This window comes from Bos grunniens, chromosome 1, assembly GCF_055505025.1.
Source record: "Bos grunniens cultivar Pamir isolate PY7600 chromosome 1, Bosgru_T2T1.0, whole genome shotgun sequence".
NCBI lineage: Eukaryota > Metazoa > Chordata > Mammalia > Artiodactyla > Bovidae > Bos > Bos grunniens.
In genome coordinates, this window is record NC_141165.1 from 11,493,800 (window position 1) to 11,508,100 (window position 14,301).

Consider the following 14,301-nt stretch of genomic DNA (forward strand, 5'->3'; position numbering starts at 1 on the left):
GTATCATTGGTGCTAAATTAAGTCAGACACACTGTGTGCAGGGTTCACAGTCGAAGGCCCGGCTCCACCACTCGGCAGTCCAGGGACTTTTACCAAATTAACAGGGCCTCTCCTGGACCTCAGGGTCCTGAGAGGGAGATAACTGCACAGAAATGAGAAAATTCAGCTTTTAATGTGCTTAGTGCAGCGTGTGGTACACTGCCTCCAAGGTGTGAAAAAATTCAAATCCAGTGACTTGGATGATGATAAAGTCAAAGAAATCAGTACTATTATGACTCTGAAAGATCGCACAGTGGGACAATCGCTGTACACATCCACATTTTCAATAATAACAATGGGAAAAAAATCCAGTTCAAAATTCTCAAGGCCCTCAGTCATAAAATAAAATTAACTAATGCCATTTGCAACAACATGAATGTACCTAGAGATTATCATTCTAAGTAAAATAAGTCAGACAGAGAAAGACAAATACCATATGCTATTACTTACATGTGGAATCTAAAAAAATGATACAAACAAATGTATTTATAAGATAGATGCTTCCCTGGTGACTCAGTCAGTAAAGAGTCTATCTGCAATGTGGGAAACCCAGGTTCAATCCCTGGGTCGAGAAGATTCCCTGGAGAAGGAAATGGCTGCCACCGCCGCCGCCAAGTCGCTTCAGTCGTGTCCGACTCTGTGCGACCCCACGGACTGCAGCCTACCAGGCTTCTCTGTCCATGGGATTCTCCAGGCAAGAACATTGGAGTGGGTTGCCATTTCCTTCTCCAATGCATGAAAGTGGAAAGTGAAAGTGAAGTCACTCAGTCATGTCCGACTCTTAGGGACCCCATGGACTGCAGCCTACCAGGCTTCTCTGTCCCTGGGATTCTCCAGGCAAGAACATTGGAGTGGGTTGCCATTTCCTTCTCCAATGCATGAAAGTGGAAAGTGAAAGTGAAGTCACTCAGTCATGTCCAACTCTTAGGGACCCCATGGACTGCAGCCTACCAGGCTTCTCTGTCCCTGGGATTCTCCAGGCAAGAACATTGGAGTGGGTTGCCATTTCCTTCTCCAATGCATGAAAGTGGAAAGTGAAAGTGAAGTCACTCAGTCATGTCCAACTCTTAGGGACCCCATGGACTGCAGCCTACCAGGCTCCTCCGTCCATGGGATTCGCCAGGCAAGAATACTGGAGTGGGGTGCCACGTGGCACCCCACTCCAGTATTCTTGCCTGGCGAATCCCATGGACAGAGAAGCCAGTCAGGCTACAGTCTGGGGGGTCACAGAGAGTCAGACATAACTGGGTGATGAAGACTTTCATTACAAGACAGAAACAGACTCACAGATTTGGAGATACATTAGGAGTTGGGATTAACATATACACACCACTGTGTACACAGGTAACCAACAAGGACCTACTGTGTAGCACAGGGAACTCTACTCGATATCTTGTAATAATCTAAAAGGTGAAGAATCTGAAAAAGTATATACATTTGTGTGTGTGTGCGTGTGTATAACTGAATCACTTTGCTATACATTTGAAACTAACACAACATTGTAAATTAATTATTTTATAATTAACAATCTGCATTGCAGGCAGATTCTTTATCATCTAAGACACCAGGGAAGCCCCAAATTAACTATACTTCAAAAGAAAAAAAAGAATCAAGGACCTACCTGAACTGATAAAAATGACTATGAAAAGATGTCTAACATCATTAGTCATTAGGGAAATGCAAATAAAAACAAGATATCACCTCACATCTGTTATGATGGCTATTATTTAAAAAAATGAAAACAAGCATTGACAAGAATGTAGAAAAACTGAAACTCTCGTGCACTGCTGGCAGAAATGCACAATGGCACAGCCGCTGTGGAAAACGGTTCAGCAGTTCCTCAAAAGTTAAACACAGAATTATGTGACTCATCAACTGTTCCTAGATATACACAAAAAAATATCAAAAGCAGGGACTGAAACAAAAGCTCGTGCCCCAGTGTTCACAGCACCATTATGCCCAACAGCCAAAAGGAAGAGATGACCACTAACAGACACCCATCAACAGATGAACAGATAGACAAAATATGGTGTCTGCATACAAGGGAACAATATTATTTAGCCATAAAAAGCCACCAACGTTGATACACACACTATGTGGATAGACCTTGAAGGCATGATGCTAAGTGACATAAGTCAGACACAAAACAACATACGTTGTATGATTCCTCTGAAATGAGATCCCTAGAGTAATCACAGAGGCAGAAGGTACAACAGTGGGTACCAGGGCTGGAGGGAGGGGGATGGAACTTACTTTTAACAAACACAGAATCTCTACTTGGGATGATGAACAGGTTTTGGAAATGGACAGTGGCCACAGTTGCACAATATTCTGAATGTGGTTAAGGCCACTAAACTGTACACTTAAAATGATTGAAATGGTAAATATTATGTTAAGCATATTTTTACCATACACAAAAAAGTATTAACAAAGAAAAGATACATTCCACATACCTGAAGAATTTGATTATTCTTCTCCTGTAGCTGCAGAGACAAAGATTCTTTCTCTTTTTCGTAAAGAGAATGTGCCTTCTCATGGTCAAGTTTATGTATCTCCTCTTTTTCATGCAAAGCAGCTTTCCTTTCACTTCCAAATTCACCCTGTACAAAAGTATACTATTAACAAAAAATGCCATTAAGTTATAAAATTGTCCTAGCTCTATTTCTCTCCTGCTCACTAGAATTTAATTCAAACAAATACTCATTGATTCCGTACTCTGCATCAAGAGAAATGATCCAAAAGACCTAGGCCACTACCCTCAGTGAACATGCGTTCAAATGTGCTTATCACAGAGAATATAAAATAAAAAACAAACCAGCCTGCTACCTTTAACAGTCACATTAAGAAATTTCCGTCATCAGGGTATCGTGACCATTAAGATCTAATATATTTAGAAACCTAACTTCCTCTCATTTTAAAAGATAAACTGTTTCTTCTTAAATAATACATATTTTTTAATAATGCTCATCTGATTAGTAAGAATATATTAATGAAATAAGCTTTCTTTTTTTTTAAACTACAGAGGTAGTACTTTCAGAATGGCTGAATAGGGACCTCCAAAACATCACTCCTCTACACTGAGAACACTGGCAAAAACTGTCAAAAATCAGCTTCTTCAGAGCTCAGGAAATTAAAGTGTCATTAAAAACAAAGGCTGAGTCACCACAGAACAAGAAACTCTGGGACTTTTCTGGTGGTGCAGTGGTTGAGAATCTGCCTGCCAACACAAGGGACAAGGATTCAGTTCCTGGTCTGGGAAGATTCTACATGCTGAGGGGCAACTAAGCCTGTGTGCCACAACTCCTGAGCCCCCAGGCTGTAATTACTAAAGCCCGCATGCTGCAACCACTGAGCCCGCATCCTGCAACTACTCAAGTCCGCACGCCACAACTCCTGCGCCCACGCACCTCAGAGCCTGTGCTCTGCAACGGAGAAGCCGTGACAGTGAGAAGCCGGCGCGCCACAACTAGAGGACACGTGCACACAGCAAGGAAGGCCGAGAGCAGCCCCCAAATCGTAAAAGAACAGGACACTTCGGGTGGTTGAACCTGTCCTAACCGCATCACTCCAATCTTTGGGATCTCCTTGAAAATGCAGCCCAGGGCATGTCTGGTGGTCCAGGGGTTAAGACTCAGTACTCTCACAACTTTGGGCTTGAATGTGACCCAAGGTTCAATCTCTGATCAGGAAACTAAGATCCTGCCACCCTCCCCCCCAATTTTTTTTTTTTTTAGAAGAAAATTCAGCCCAGCAGTCATGAGGGAAGGAGGAGGGACAGAATGGGCTTGCAGCTCCACCAAAGCAGCAACACCAACTGTCACTAACTGACCTGTCTGGCCAGCTCATTGAAAAGCTCCATTCTCAAAGCTGGTTTTTATCTGATCTGAAGCAGAGTTCTCCTCAACAATCCTATTCCCAAGCCATTTGTCAAAAACAATTAGCAACCACTGTTCAACATCTCAGCAGCCTGAGGCAGTAACAACAACCGGAGCTAATAAGAGGGTGATCAAAAAACTTGAAGTGAAAGCTCAGGCAGAGATGTAAACTGCCTTCCAGAGCACTAAAGGGCCACCAGGACCAGAGCCCCACAGTAAAGAGATAAAATTATAAAATGAAACCAACAGACATTTTGAAGCTTAGAAGTACAATGACTGAAAGTTTCACTGGAGGCATTCAACAGCAGATTCAAGTGGGTAGAGGAATCAGCCAACATGAAGATTGGTCAAATTATTACTCAGATTATTCAGTCTGGGGAACAAAAATAAGGAGAAAAAAAAAAAAGAAGTAGGCTTAAAGGCATCTGGCACACCCACAGAGACCAACAAAGACATAATGAGAATCCTGGAGGAGAGGACAAAAGGAACAGAGCAGAACAAACACTGAAGATAACGTGGCCAAAACCTTTGCAAATGTGATGAAAAAATATTAATTTATACACAGAAGAAGCTCAATGAACTCCAAGCAGGATAAGCTCAGAGAGCCATACCTGGACACATCATAATCAAACTGTTGAAAGATAAAGAAAGTACTGAAAGCATCAAGAGGAGCAGCCCAACAAAAGGACTCCTCAACAGGACTACAGCCAGCTCACTCCTCATCAGGAAGTGAGAGTGGTAGTCGCTCGGTCGTGTCCGACTCTCTGAGACCCCACAGACTGCAGCCTGACAGGTTTCTCTGTCCATGGACTTCTCCAGGCCAGGATTCTGGAGTGGGTAGCCGTTCCCTTCTCCAGGGGATCTTCCTGACCTAGGGATCAAATCCAGGTCTCCTGTATTGCAGGCAGATTCTTCTTTACCATCTGAGCCACCAAGGAAGCCCTTCTCATCAGAAACCAGAAGCCGAATGGCAGCAGGATGCCTTGTTCACAGTGCTGAAAGCCAAATAATGTCAACCAAGAATTCCATATCCAGGAAATGATCTTTCTAAATGAAGGAGAAATGACGACATTCATAGATAAATAAAAACAGAATTAATCACTAACAGACCTTCCTGTGAAAAAACACTAAAGAGAGTCCTTCAGGCTAAAATGAAAGGAAACTAGACATTAACTTGAATACACAAGAATAAATAAAGAACACTGGGAAACGTTACTATACATGTAAACATAAAAAACAAAATAAATGCAGTTTTTGTTTAAGTCTTTTTCTCTCCTGTGATTTAGAGGACAACTGCATAAAGCAGTGAGCACGAAGTGTGAGCAGACATTCTTTATATGACATCATCAGCACAAAGGAGGAAGGAGGGGGGACGGGAGCTGTGCAGAAGGGTAGCTGTACAAACCATTAAAATCAAGCTGGTATTAATCTGAACTACACTGCTATATGGAGAGAGAAGAAAGCCTTCGTAAGTGATCAATGCAAAGAAATAGAGCAAAACAACAGAGATCTCTTCAAGAAAATCAGAGATACCAAGGGAATATTTCATGCAAAGATGGACACAATAAAGGACAGAAACAGTATGGACCTAACAGAAGCTGAAGATAAAAGAAGAGGTGGCAAGAATACACAGAAAAACTATACAAAAAAGATCTTAATAACGTGGATAACCACAATGGTGTGATCACTCACCTAGAGCCAGACATCCTGGAGTGCAAAGTCAAGTGGGCCTTGGGAAACATCACTATGAACAAAGCTAGTGTGGGTGATGAAATTCCAGCTGAGCTATTTTAAATCCTAAAAGATGATGCTGTGAAAGTGCTACACTCAATATGCCAGCAAATTTGGAAAACTCAGCAGTGGCCACAGGACTGGAAAAGGTCAGTTTTCATTCCAATTCCAAAGAAAGGCAATGCCAAAGAATGTTCAGACTACTGCACAACTGAACCCACCTCACACGCTAGCAAAGTAATACGCAAAATTCTCCAAGCAAGGCTTCAATAGTACATGAACCAAGAACTTCCAGATGTTCAAGCTGATTTAGAAAAGGCAGGCAAACCAGAGATCAAATTGCCAACATCTGCTGGATCATCGAAAGAACAAGAGAATTCCAGAAAAACATCTACTTCTGCTTTATTGACTATGCCAAAGGCTTTGACTGTGTGGATCACAATAAACTGCGGAAAATTCTTTAAGAGATAGGAATACCAGACCACATTACCTAACTCCTGGAAAATCTGTGTGTAGATCAAGAAGCAACAGTTAAAACCAGACATGGGAAAACAGACTGGTGCCAAACTGGGCAAGGAATATGACAAGGCTGTATACTGTCACACTGCTTATTTAACTTGTATGAAGAGTACATCATCGAAATGCTGGGCTGGATGAAGCACAAGCTAGAATCAAGATTTCTGGGAGAAACATCAATAACCTCAGATATGCAGATGATACCACCCTTACGGCAGAAAGTGAATAAGAACTAAAGAGCCTCTTGATGAAAGTATAAGAGGAGAGTGAAAAAGCTGGCTTAAAACTCAACATTCAAAAAACGAAAATCATGGCATCCAGTCGCATCACTTCATAGCAAATAGATAGGAAACAATCAAAACAGTGAGACTTTATTTTCTTGGGCTCCCAAATCACTACAGATGGTGACCGCAGCCATGAAATTAAAAGATGCTTGTTCTTTGGAAGAAAAGCTATGACCAACCTAAACACTATAGTAAAAAGCAGAGACATTACTTTGCCAACAAAGGTCTGTCTAGTCAAAGCTATGGTTTTTCCCGTAGTCATGTATGGATGTAAGAGCTGGACCATAAAGAAAGCTAAGCACAGAAGAATTAATGTTTTTGAACTGTGGTGTTGGAGTAGACTTTTGAGAGTCCCTTGGACTGCAAGAAGATCAAATCAGTCAATCCTAAAGGAAATCAGTCCTACATATTCATTGGAAGGACTGATGCTGAAGCTGAAGCTCCAATACTTTGGCCACCTGATTCGAAGAACTGACTCACTGGAAAAGACTCTGATGCTGGGAAAGATTGAAGGCAGGAGGAGAAGGGGATGACAGAAGATGAGATGGTTGGATGGTATCAGCAACTTGATGGACAAGAGTTTGAGCAAGCTCTGGGAGGGTGATGGACAGGGAAGCCTGGCGTGCTGCAGTCTGTGGGGTGGCAAAGAGTCCGACATGACTGAGCAACTGAACTGAACTGATATATACAGATACACATCAAGGAAATTAAAATGGAAGAAGGCAGTAATGGAGGACTAGAGGAACAGAAGAGACAAGACACACGGAAAACAAACCGCCAAGTAGTGACACGTATGATCTAGAACCCATTATTCCAGGTGAGAGAAATCAAACACAAAACACCACATATCGTACGATTTGATTTCAATAAAATGTCCAGAAAAGGCAAATCTACAGACACAGAAATTAGACTGGTGGTTGTGGGGGCTGGGAGAGGAGACAGACTGCTAATGGGTAGGGGGTTTCTTTTCTGGTGATACAAATGTTTTGGAATAAGATACAACTTTGTGAATATACTAAAAACCACTGTACTGTATACTTCAAAAAGAGAGCTTTTTATGATCTCAACAAAGCTGCAATCTAAAACAAAACAAACCCACAGTAAAAATCATTGTGAGTAGTGAAAATCACTTATGTGCAGAGTTCCTTTCCTGGAAATAGGCTCATTAAAGAAGAAAAGGCTTGATGTGGCAGCTGCTGAGTCGCCAAAGCAAGATCATGAAGGGGACTCCAACTTCCCCAGATTTATACACAGCTGACTCTCAAAGATGGTGCTGAACCATGACATTCAACCTATACACATGCCACGAGGCATGCAGGATCTAGTCCCCTGACCAGGGATCAAACCTGTGCCCCCTGCACTGGGAGTGCAGAGTCTTAACCACTGACCACCAGGGAAGTCCCACAGATTTTGTTTCAACAGTAAATATGCAATCCAGGCGGCTGAATCTGGGGATTCAGAGCAATGGCAGATATGGAGGAACCACATATACTGAGGGCCAACTATAAATGACATACAGATTTTCGACTGTGTAGAGCATCAGCGCTGCTAACCCCATGTTGCTTAAGGAACAACTACTTAATGACAATTTCTAAGCAGTAAAAGATAGACTAACTAGCCACTTTAAATATAAAAATGAATGAAAAAAGATGCCTAAAAACCTTCGGTTTCTAAAACAATGAAAATATGCTTTAATTCTGCATACCAAAATTAATTTAAACTAAAATATTCTTTGCAGATGAGGAAAGATAACCATAAAACGGAACTACGGCTCCTGACCCAGTACCTGTAACAGTGCAACCTGCTGCTCCAGTGAGGCTTCTGGCTTACGCTCCAGCAGCTCCAGCTCCTCTTCCTGCCCCGCCTGGGGAGCTGAGCACTGGGCCTCGGGTTCCTGCTGAGCAGGAAGGAAGGTCAACCTGAGCCACGAGCACGTACGTGGGTATGTGGCAGGCTGCAGCTCACACTTATTCCACGTGTTTTCACTGTGACGATGCACAGGACCTCCCTACACACCAGTGTTCCACAGGCTGCCTGAGTAAACTCTGTTTTACAGATTGAACTCTGTTCAATCTGCTATGTGCTAAATGGTAAAGTCAATAGAAGAAGTTTCTAAGAAGCTATTTTCAGGTTTTTCTAAAAATCCACAGAATTCTATGGGAAATGTGATATATATTTTAATCATAAAAAAACAGATACACCAACAGAAGAAAAAATAAGCAGTACTGTCCAAAGAACACCAACGCAGTATTAAAAACAAATTCAACTAATAATTGAAGACATTCAAAGTATATCAAAAACAACCACAGGTCTCTTACTGTTTTAAAAAACCCTATGAACAGAGCATTTGCTTTGCCAGAAAAAGCGAGGCTGCCTGAGCAACCAACAGTGAGCACACGACAGCTGACGCCCACTTTCCTTCCCTGCTCTGCGTTACCAACATAAGAGAGACTTCTGCATGGGACACTTATCTCTAAAAAAGGAAATCAGGCTTACGTGTTCAGAGAACTATTCTCACAATCAAACTCCAGAGAGAAGTAACCTGCAAAGTAAACAATCTCACAGCCCTGGGTAAACAACTCTTCTGATGAGTGACACTGCTTCTCAAACAGGTGCGAGATATTTGTGGCCCAGATAAAACCCGCTCGCAGAGGAAGAACAGCGCGTCCCTGCTATTTTGGGAACAATGACCACGGCACCCGGGAGACACCCAGCAAGGCTTCATCGAGTATCTGTCTGCAAGGATAGCCTGCGGGAAGAGGGCAGAAGGTGGCAAATACTGCCTGCAAATATCCTCCCAGCCCAGGTACAGACACGGACTATCCTCCCTGCCCGGGTGTAGACATGGACTATCCTCCTGTCCTGAGTGTAGACACAAACCTGAACTATTCTCCGGGCCCGTGTGCAGACATGGGCATGAACTATTCTCCAGGCCCGTGTGCAGACATGGGCATGAACTATTCTCCGGGCCCGTGTGCAGACATGGGCATGAACTATTCTCCGGGCCCGTGTGCAGACATGGGCATGAACTATTCTCCGGGCCCGTGTGCAGACATGGGCATGAACTATTCTCCGGGCCCGTGTGCAGACATGGGCATGAACTATTCTCCGGGCCCGTGTGTAGACATGGGCATGAACTATTCTCCGGGCCCGTGTGCAGACATGGGCATGAACTATTCTCTGGGCCCGTGTGTAGACATGGGCATGAACTATTCTCCCAGCCCAGGTGTAGACGAGGGCATGAACTGTTCTCCCGGCCCAGGTGTAGATGTGAGCATGAACTATTCTCCTGTCCCATGTGTAGATCTGGACCAGAACTGTTCTCCCACCCCTGCCTGTATCCCAATTTGACCTACCCCAGAAAGAAACTGGATCTCAGGCTGGATCTGTGATGAAATTAAGAGGTCACTATTAATTCTGCAGGGCAGCATGGAGCATGCTTCTGGTATATTTGGGCGGCTTGATGCACTGAGCATGGCATGTACCCCGTGGGCAGTCCCGTCCTGAACTATTCTCTGTTTCTGTTGAAATTTTCTCCAAAGCAAAGTTAAAATGGGAAGAAATGGCATATCTCACCTCCCCACAAACCCAGCTGTTTTCTCATGTGAGATGAGCGAGACAAAAAGGTCACTTAAGACAGTATCTAATGCTTAAATATCCCTCCTAGCAAAGGGATGATGTACTTCAACACACAACTACAGAAATACTCCCCGAGTGCTCTCAATGCTTGAACAAGAGTCTACACACAGGTACAAAAGTTTTGGCCAAGGAGCACGCGTGACATGTGCGTCACCAACAGGCAACAGGACAGGCAGGGTGAATGAACAGGAACCACAGTTTCCTGGAGGGAAGGGTCTTCAGCCAGTAAATAAACCTCTCAGCAGGTGTGAGGCCCGCCCGGCACCCACTCCACACGGACTTCATGCAAGACCCTTGGCACTGTGATGGAGAGAAGCTTCTGAGGCCCAGCGGCTCTGTGATGTCACCAGCACCCCTGTGGGGGCCAGGGTCTGACCCCTAGGTCATTCCTGAAGCCACCAGTGCCCAGAAGGAGGCGCACTGCCCACCCACAGCCACCCCTCTGTGAGGGGCACCCCCTGTGGGGCCTCCTGTCGCTGCATCATAGTCACGTGACCATCCCTGAGACCCTGCCAGGCTACATGGTACTGCTGCCCAGGGAGCAGGACCCTGGCATGTGCCCTGCCCTCCTCCGGGGGCCACATCCACAGGTCACTGCACCCCACACGCCTCTGTCCCACACACCCTCACCCCTCATGCCTCCTATGAGCACATTTTACACTAATGAAATAAAGGCACGGTTTAAAACACACGGTTTTCCCATGTAAGAGACACGCTTCTCCCTCTCAATGTTCTTTCAAAACTTTATTTTCTTCAAACCCTATAAACTGAAGGAATCCAGTTTAAATCCACGGGTTGGGAACAAAGCCCCTTCCCCAAGTACCCTTCTGCCTGGGAGGAACGGAAGCTGACAGCTGATGGCTCAGAAGCCGACCAGCCTGGGGGCACCTCAACCCAGGGACACCTGCCCTGGGCTGCACCCAGGGAGGCCCAGAGGCTCACGACCCCACGAGAGCCTGCCCAGCCCTCCTGGAACTCACTCACGGTCTCGCCCACAGACCACACAGGACAGGCAGAGCCAACATCTGAAGTGAAACCCCACCCCCTCCACAGGTTAGGTTGCCCTTTTCCTCCCATCCTTAGACAAGCTGAACCACAGCAGAGGACGAAACCCTCCTGGGAACATCCCCTCGTACGTAAAGCACGTCTCAGTTGGAAACGAAAATTCTGGTATCTGTGTTTCCGCAAGGCTGAGGTTTCCTGCTTTGCGACCTGGAATACCTACTTGTGACGTGACAAAGCACGAAGTCACCAGAACAGGACCGTTTCTGAGGGCCGGGCGCGCACATCTGCCGAGTCAGTGCAGAGCAATGTGCCCCCACGCTGACTTCAACTTCTAACCAACTAAATACGTCCTGCTCACAACGCACGGGACCAGGGGCCTGCAGACAAGGCAAGCCTGGTGTTGGCAGGGCCACAGGGCCACCTCCAGAGAGCACCCACCACGGGGACAATCGCTGCCTGACACAGACCGCCCCAGACATAAGACAAAGTGCTCTACCTCACAGAAACAACACAAGCCCCAGGGAGGACACTGAACCCACTGCAAGCTCACAGGAAACGCCACACGTGGGCACCAGCTGCCAGAAGTCTTCACCAAGGAGCTGCGACCAAAAAATGCCATAAAACTCACTGTTCTGTACCTGCCTCACCAGGAAACCCATGACTGGTGAGCGGCAGTGGGCAGAGGGCAGGGGCACCAGACAGACACGCGTGCAGCTGACACGAGCGGCTCCTAGGGAAGGGCAAAGTCCCTGTCCCCGCCCCACCCACACACCTCACCTTGTGAGCCATGGACAGCCGGACGGCTCTCACGCCCTCCTGGGGCTCCACGCTCCCATCCCCTCTCAGGCTGTCCTCTGCAGGCTGAGGCTCTTCAGCACATCGCAGCTCCAGCAGCTCCAGCACCTGGGTCAAGACCGTGTGGTGAGCCACGTCCTCCTTCTGCAGCCGCTCCTCCAGGTCCAGGCGCAGCAGCTCCAGGGCCTGCCGGTGCCTGCCCTGCACAGCCTGCAGCTCAGACAGGTACTGCAAGCGCAGAGCATCCAGGTGTGACGCATGTCTGGCCTCCAACACATTGATGTCAGCAGCGTGTTTCACCTGCAACTCGGCCTCACGCGCCTCTGCCAAGGCCAACCGCTCACGCTCTAACGAGGACCTCAGCGCGTCCACCTCGGCCTGGTGCCTGGTCTCCAGTTCCGCGGTCAGGGACAGGATATGCTGCTGGTGCCCCTCCTGGAGGAGCCGCAGCTCGTGCGCATGCTGCTCCTGGGCCTCCCGCAGGAAGGCATCTTGCTCTGCGGCCAGTTTCTCTGTGATCGCTCTACGTTCTTCCAAAAACCTGAGACAACAAGCCAAGTGAACACAGAGCCATCACGTAGCCACAAGAGCACCGCTGGGGAGCCCGCTGCCAGGGGAGAGGCCACCCTGCCCGGATCCCGCCTGTTCTCCCTCCTCCCTGGGCACCACCACCAGCCGCGAGCCAACAGGGAAGGGCTCACAAAGCCAGAAGAGCTCAGGCCAGAGCCCAGCATCCCCGGCCACAAACTAGAGTGCAGGGCACAGCCCCAGCCAGAAATCACAGATATTGCAGGAAGCAGTATCTGATTGCCACTCGGCCAAGAGAAGACCTCAACAGGGAAGGGGTGGCATGCCCTACAGGAGCCCCAGGGCTGCAAAGAGTGTTCAGAAGACTCAGAAACCAGCTTCCACAGGGTGACTCGGGCATGAGGCAGTGGGACTGGCTGGGAGCAGAGTCAGGAGGCACACAGAGCCCCAGCAGGAACAGGGGAGACTCTGCACAGGTGCTGTGACACACCAGGCGAATGACAAGAGCTGGGACATGTCTCAGGTACCAACTGCCCACCAGCCACCATGACAGCCTCTCCACAGATGAGCCCATGAGGAGGATACTAAGGTCTCGTGAGCCTGCCCATAGCATCTGTGTCCATCCAGCTCACATGGTGGGTCAGGGTTTGAACTCAACCCTCAGACCCCAGGCCAGGAGTCTGTGCACCTGCCTCGAGACGCTGGGGAGCAGATGACACACAAGAAGCAGCTCCAACGATCCCAGCACTCATCACCCACCCCTGGGCACTACAGCCCAGGTCTGCAAAGAGGCAGCAGACCAACATCATCCTAGGCCTACTTAAAAACTTCAGGGAAGTATGTACGTAGTTGAGAAATGCTGTTCATTTTTTTAATGAGTTTAAAAAACACAAAAATTCATGAATAAGCCACACAATCTTAGGATAAAAAGGCTGAAGTTCTGCTACTAAAAAACTAAAACGTGCAAAGAACACACACGCTTGTCAAAGATGCACACGTGGCCACATGGCTCATGGAACACAGGCCCCACAGAAAGGATAGGGATGCCATTCCTGCCAGAGGCCTGCAGCCCTGAGAGCCACACACACCCTCCCGGGGGTCTGCCTCACCCTCCTGGAGACCCGCCTCACCCTTGGGGGGCTCAGGGAGGGGACCTGCCTTGCCTCACTGGCCAGGCGGGTAGGCGGCTCTGAACATAACAGGCTGCTATACGGATGGCACCCACCTGCTCTGGGCCACCTTCAGCTGGAGGGCGCAGTCCTCCTTTAGGTGGAGAATGGCGAGCTCCTGGTCCTGGGCCCCAGGGGCCGGGCTGCAGCCCAGCTCCCGGCCACAATGGCTGCACCGCAGAGACTCGTCTCCGGTGAGTCCGAGTTCCAGCTGCCGCAGGCGGCCCTGTTGTTCCACCAGTGACCCCTCCAGGTCCAGGATCTGAGCTGCCTGCTGGTCCTGAAGTTGCCTCATTTCGGATTCTCGAAGCTCAAACCTGTTTATCATGGACCGCTTCTCAGACTCCACCTGTTCTCGCAGGTCAAGGAGCATCTTTGTCAGCTTCTCTTCGGCCCCTCTCCGCAGGTCCTCACTTGTAACTTTCCACTCAGCCTCTCTCTCCCTGAGTTCCTGTTTTATTTGCTCAATCCTCTCCTCAGCACTCTTTAGTTCTTCCTGGTGAGCTTCAACTAAATTCTGTTTCACCTGCAACCACACAATTTTTTTTAAGAAGAAGAAATTAAATGAAAAGATCACTGGCCACAAAAACCCAAATCCATCTCTGAAGACAGAGAAGCTCTGTCAGCTATTAATAGAAGCACTAGTCCCACAGTGCTGGGCTGGATGAAGCACAAGCTGGAATGAAGATTGCTGGGAGAAATATCAATAACCTCAGACAT

The 14,301-nt window shown here is 47.3% G+C and overlaps 1 protein-coding gene across 14 annotated transcripts in view; it reads right to left on the reverse strand.

The window, feature by feature from the left end:
- Positions 1 to 14,301, reverse strand: part of PCNT (pericentrin) — a 105,136-nt gene that overhangs the window by 62,521 nt on the left and 28,314 nt on the right. For 6 of the 14 annotated variants that reach the window (XM_086316281.1, XM_086315925.1, XM_086315785.1 and 3 more), the window contains exons 13-15: positions 13,638 to 14,107; positions 11,867 to 12,425; positions 2,493 to 2,639 (exon numbers count right to left, since the gene is read on the reverse strand). In XM_086316281.1, coding sequence (XP_086172407.1) covers positions 2,493 to 2,639; positions 11,867 to 12,425; positions 13,638 to 14,107 — 1,176 coding nt within the window. Of the gene's footprint in view, positions 1 to 2,492; positions 2,640 to 8,231; positions 8,343 to 8,941; positions 9,080 to 11,866; positions 12,426 to 13,637; positions 14,108 to 14,301 lie in introns of those variants that run through there. The other 8 variants (XM_086416956.1, XM_086315623.1, XM_086416780.1 and 5 more) reach the window with 5 other exon arrangements.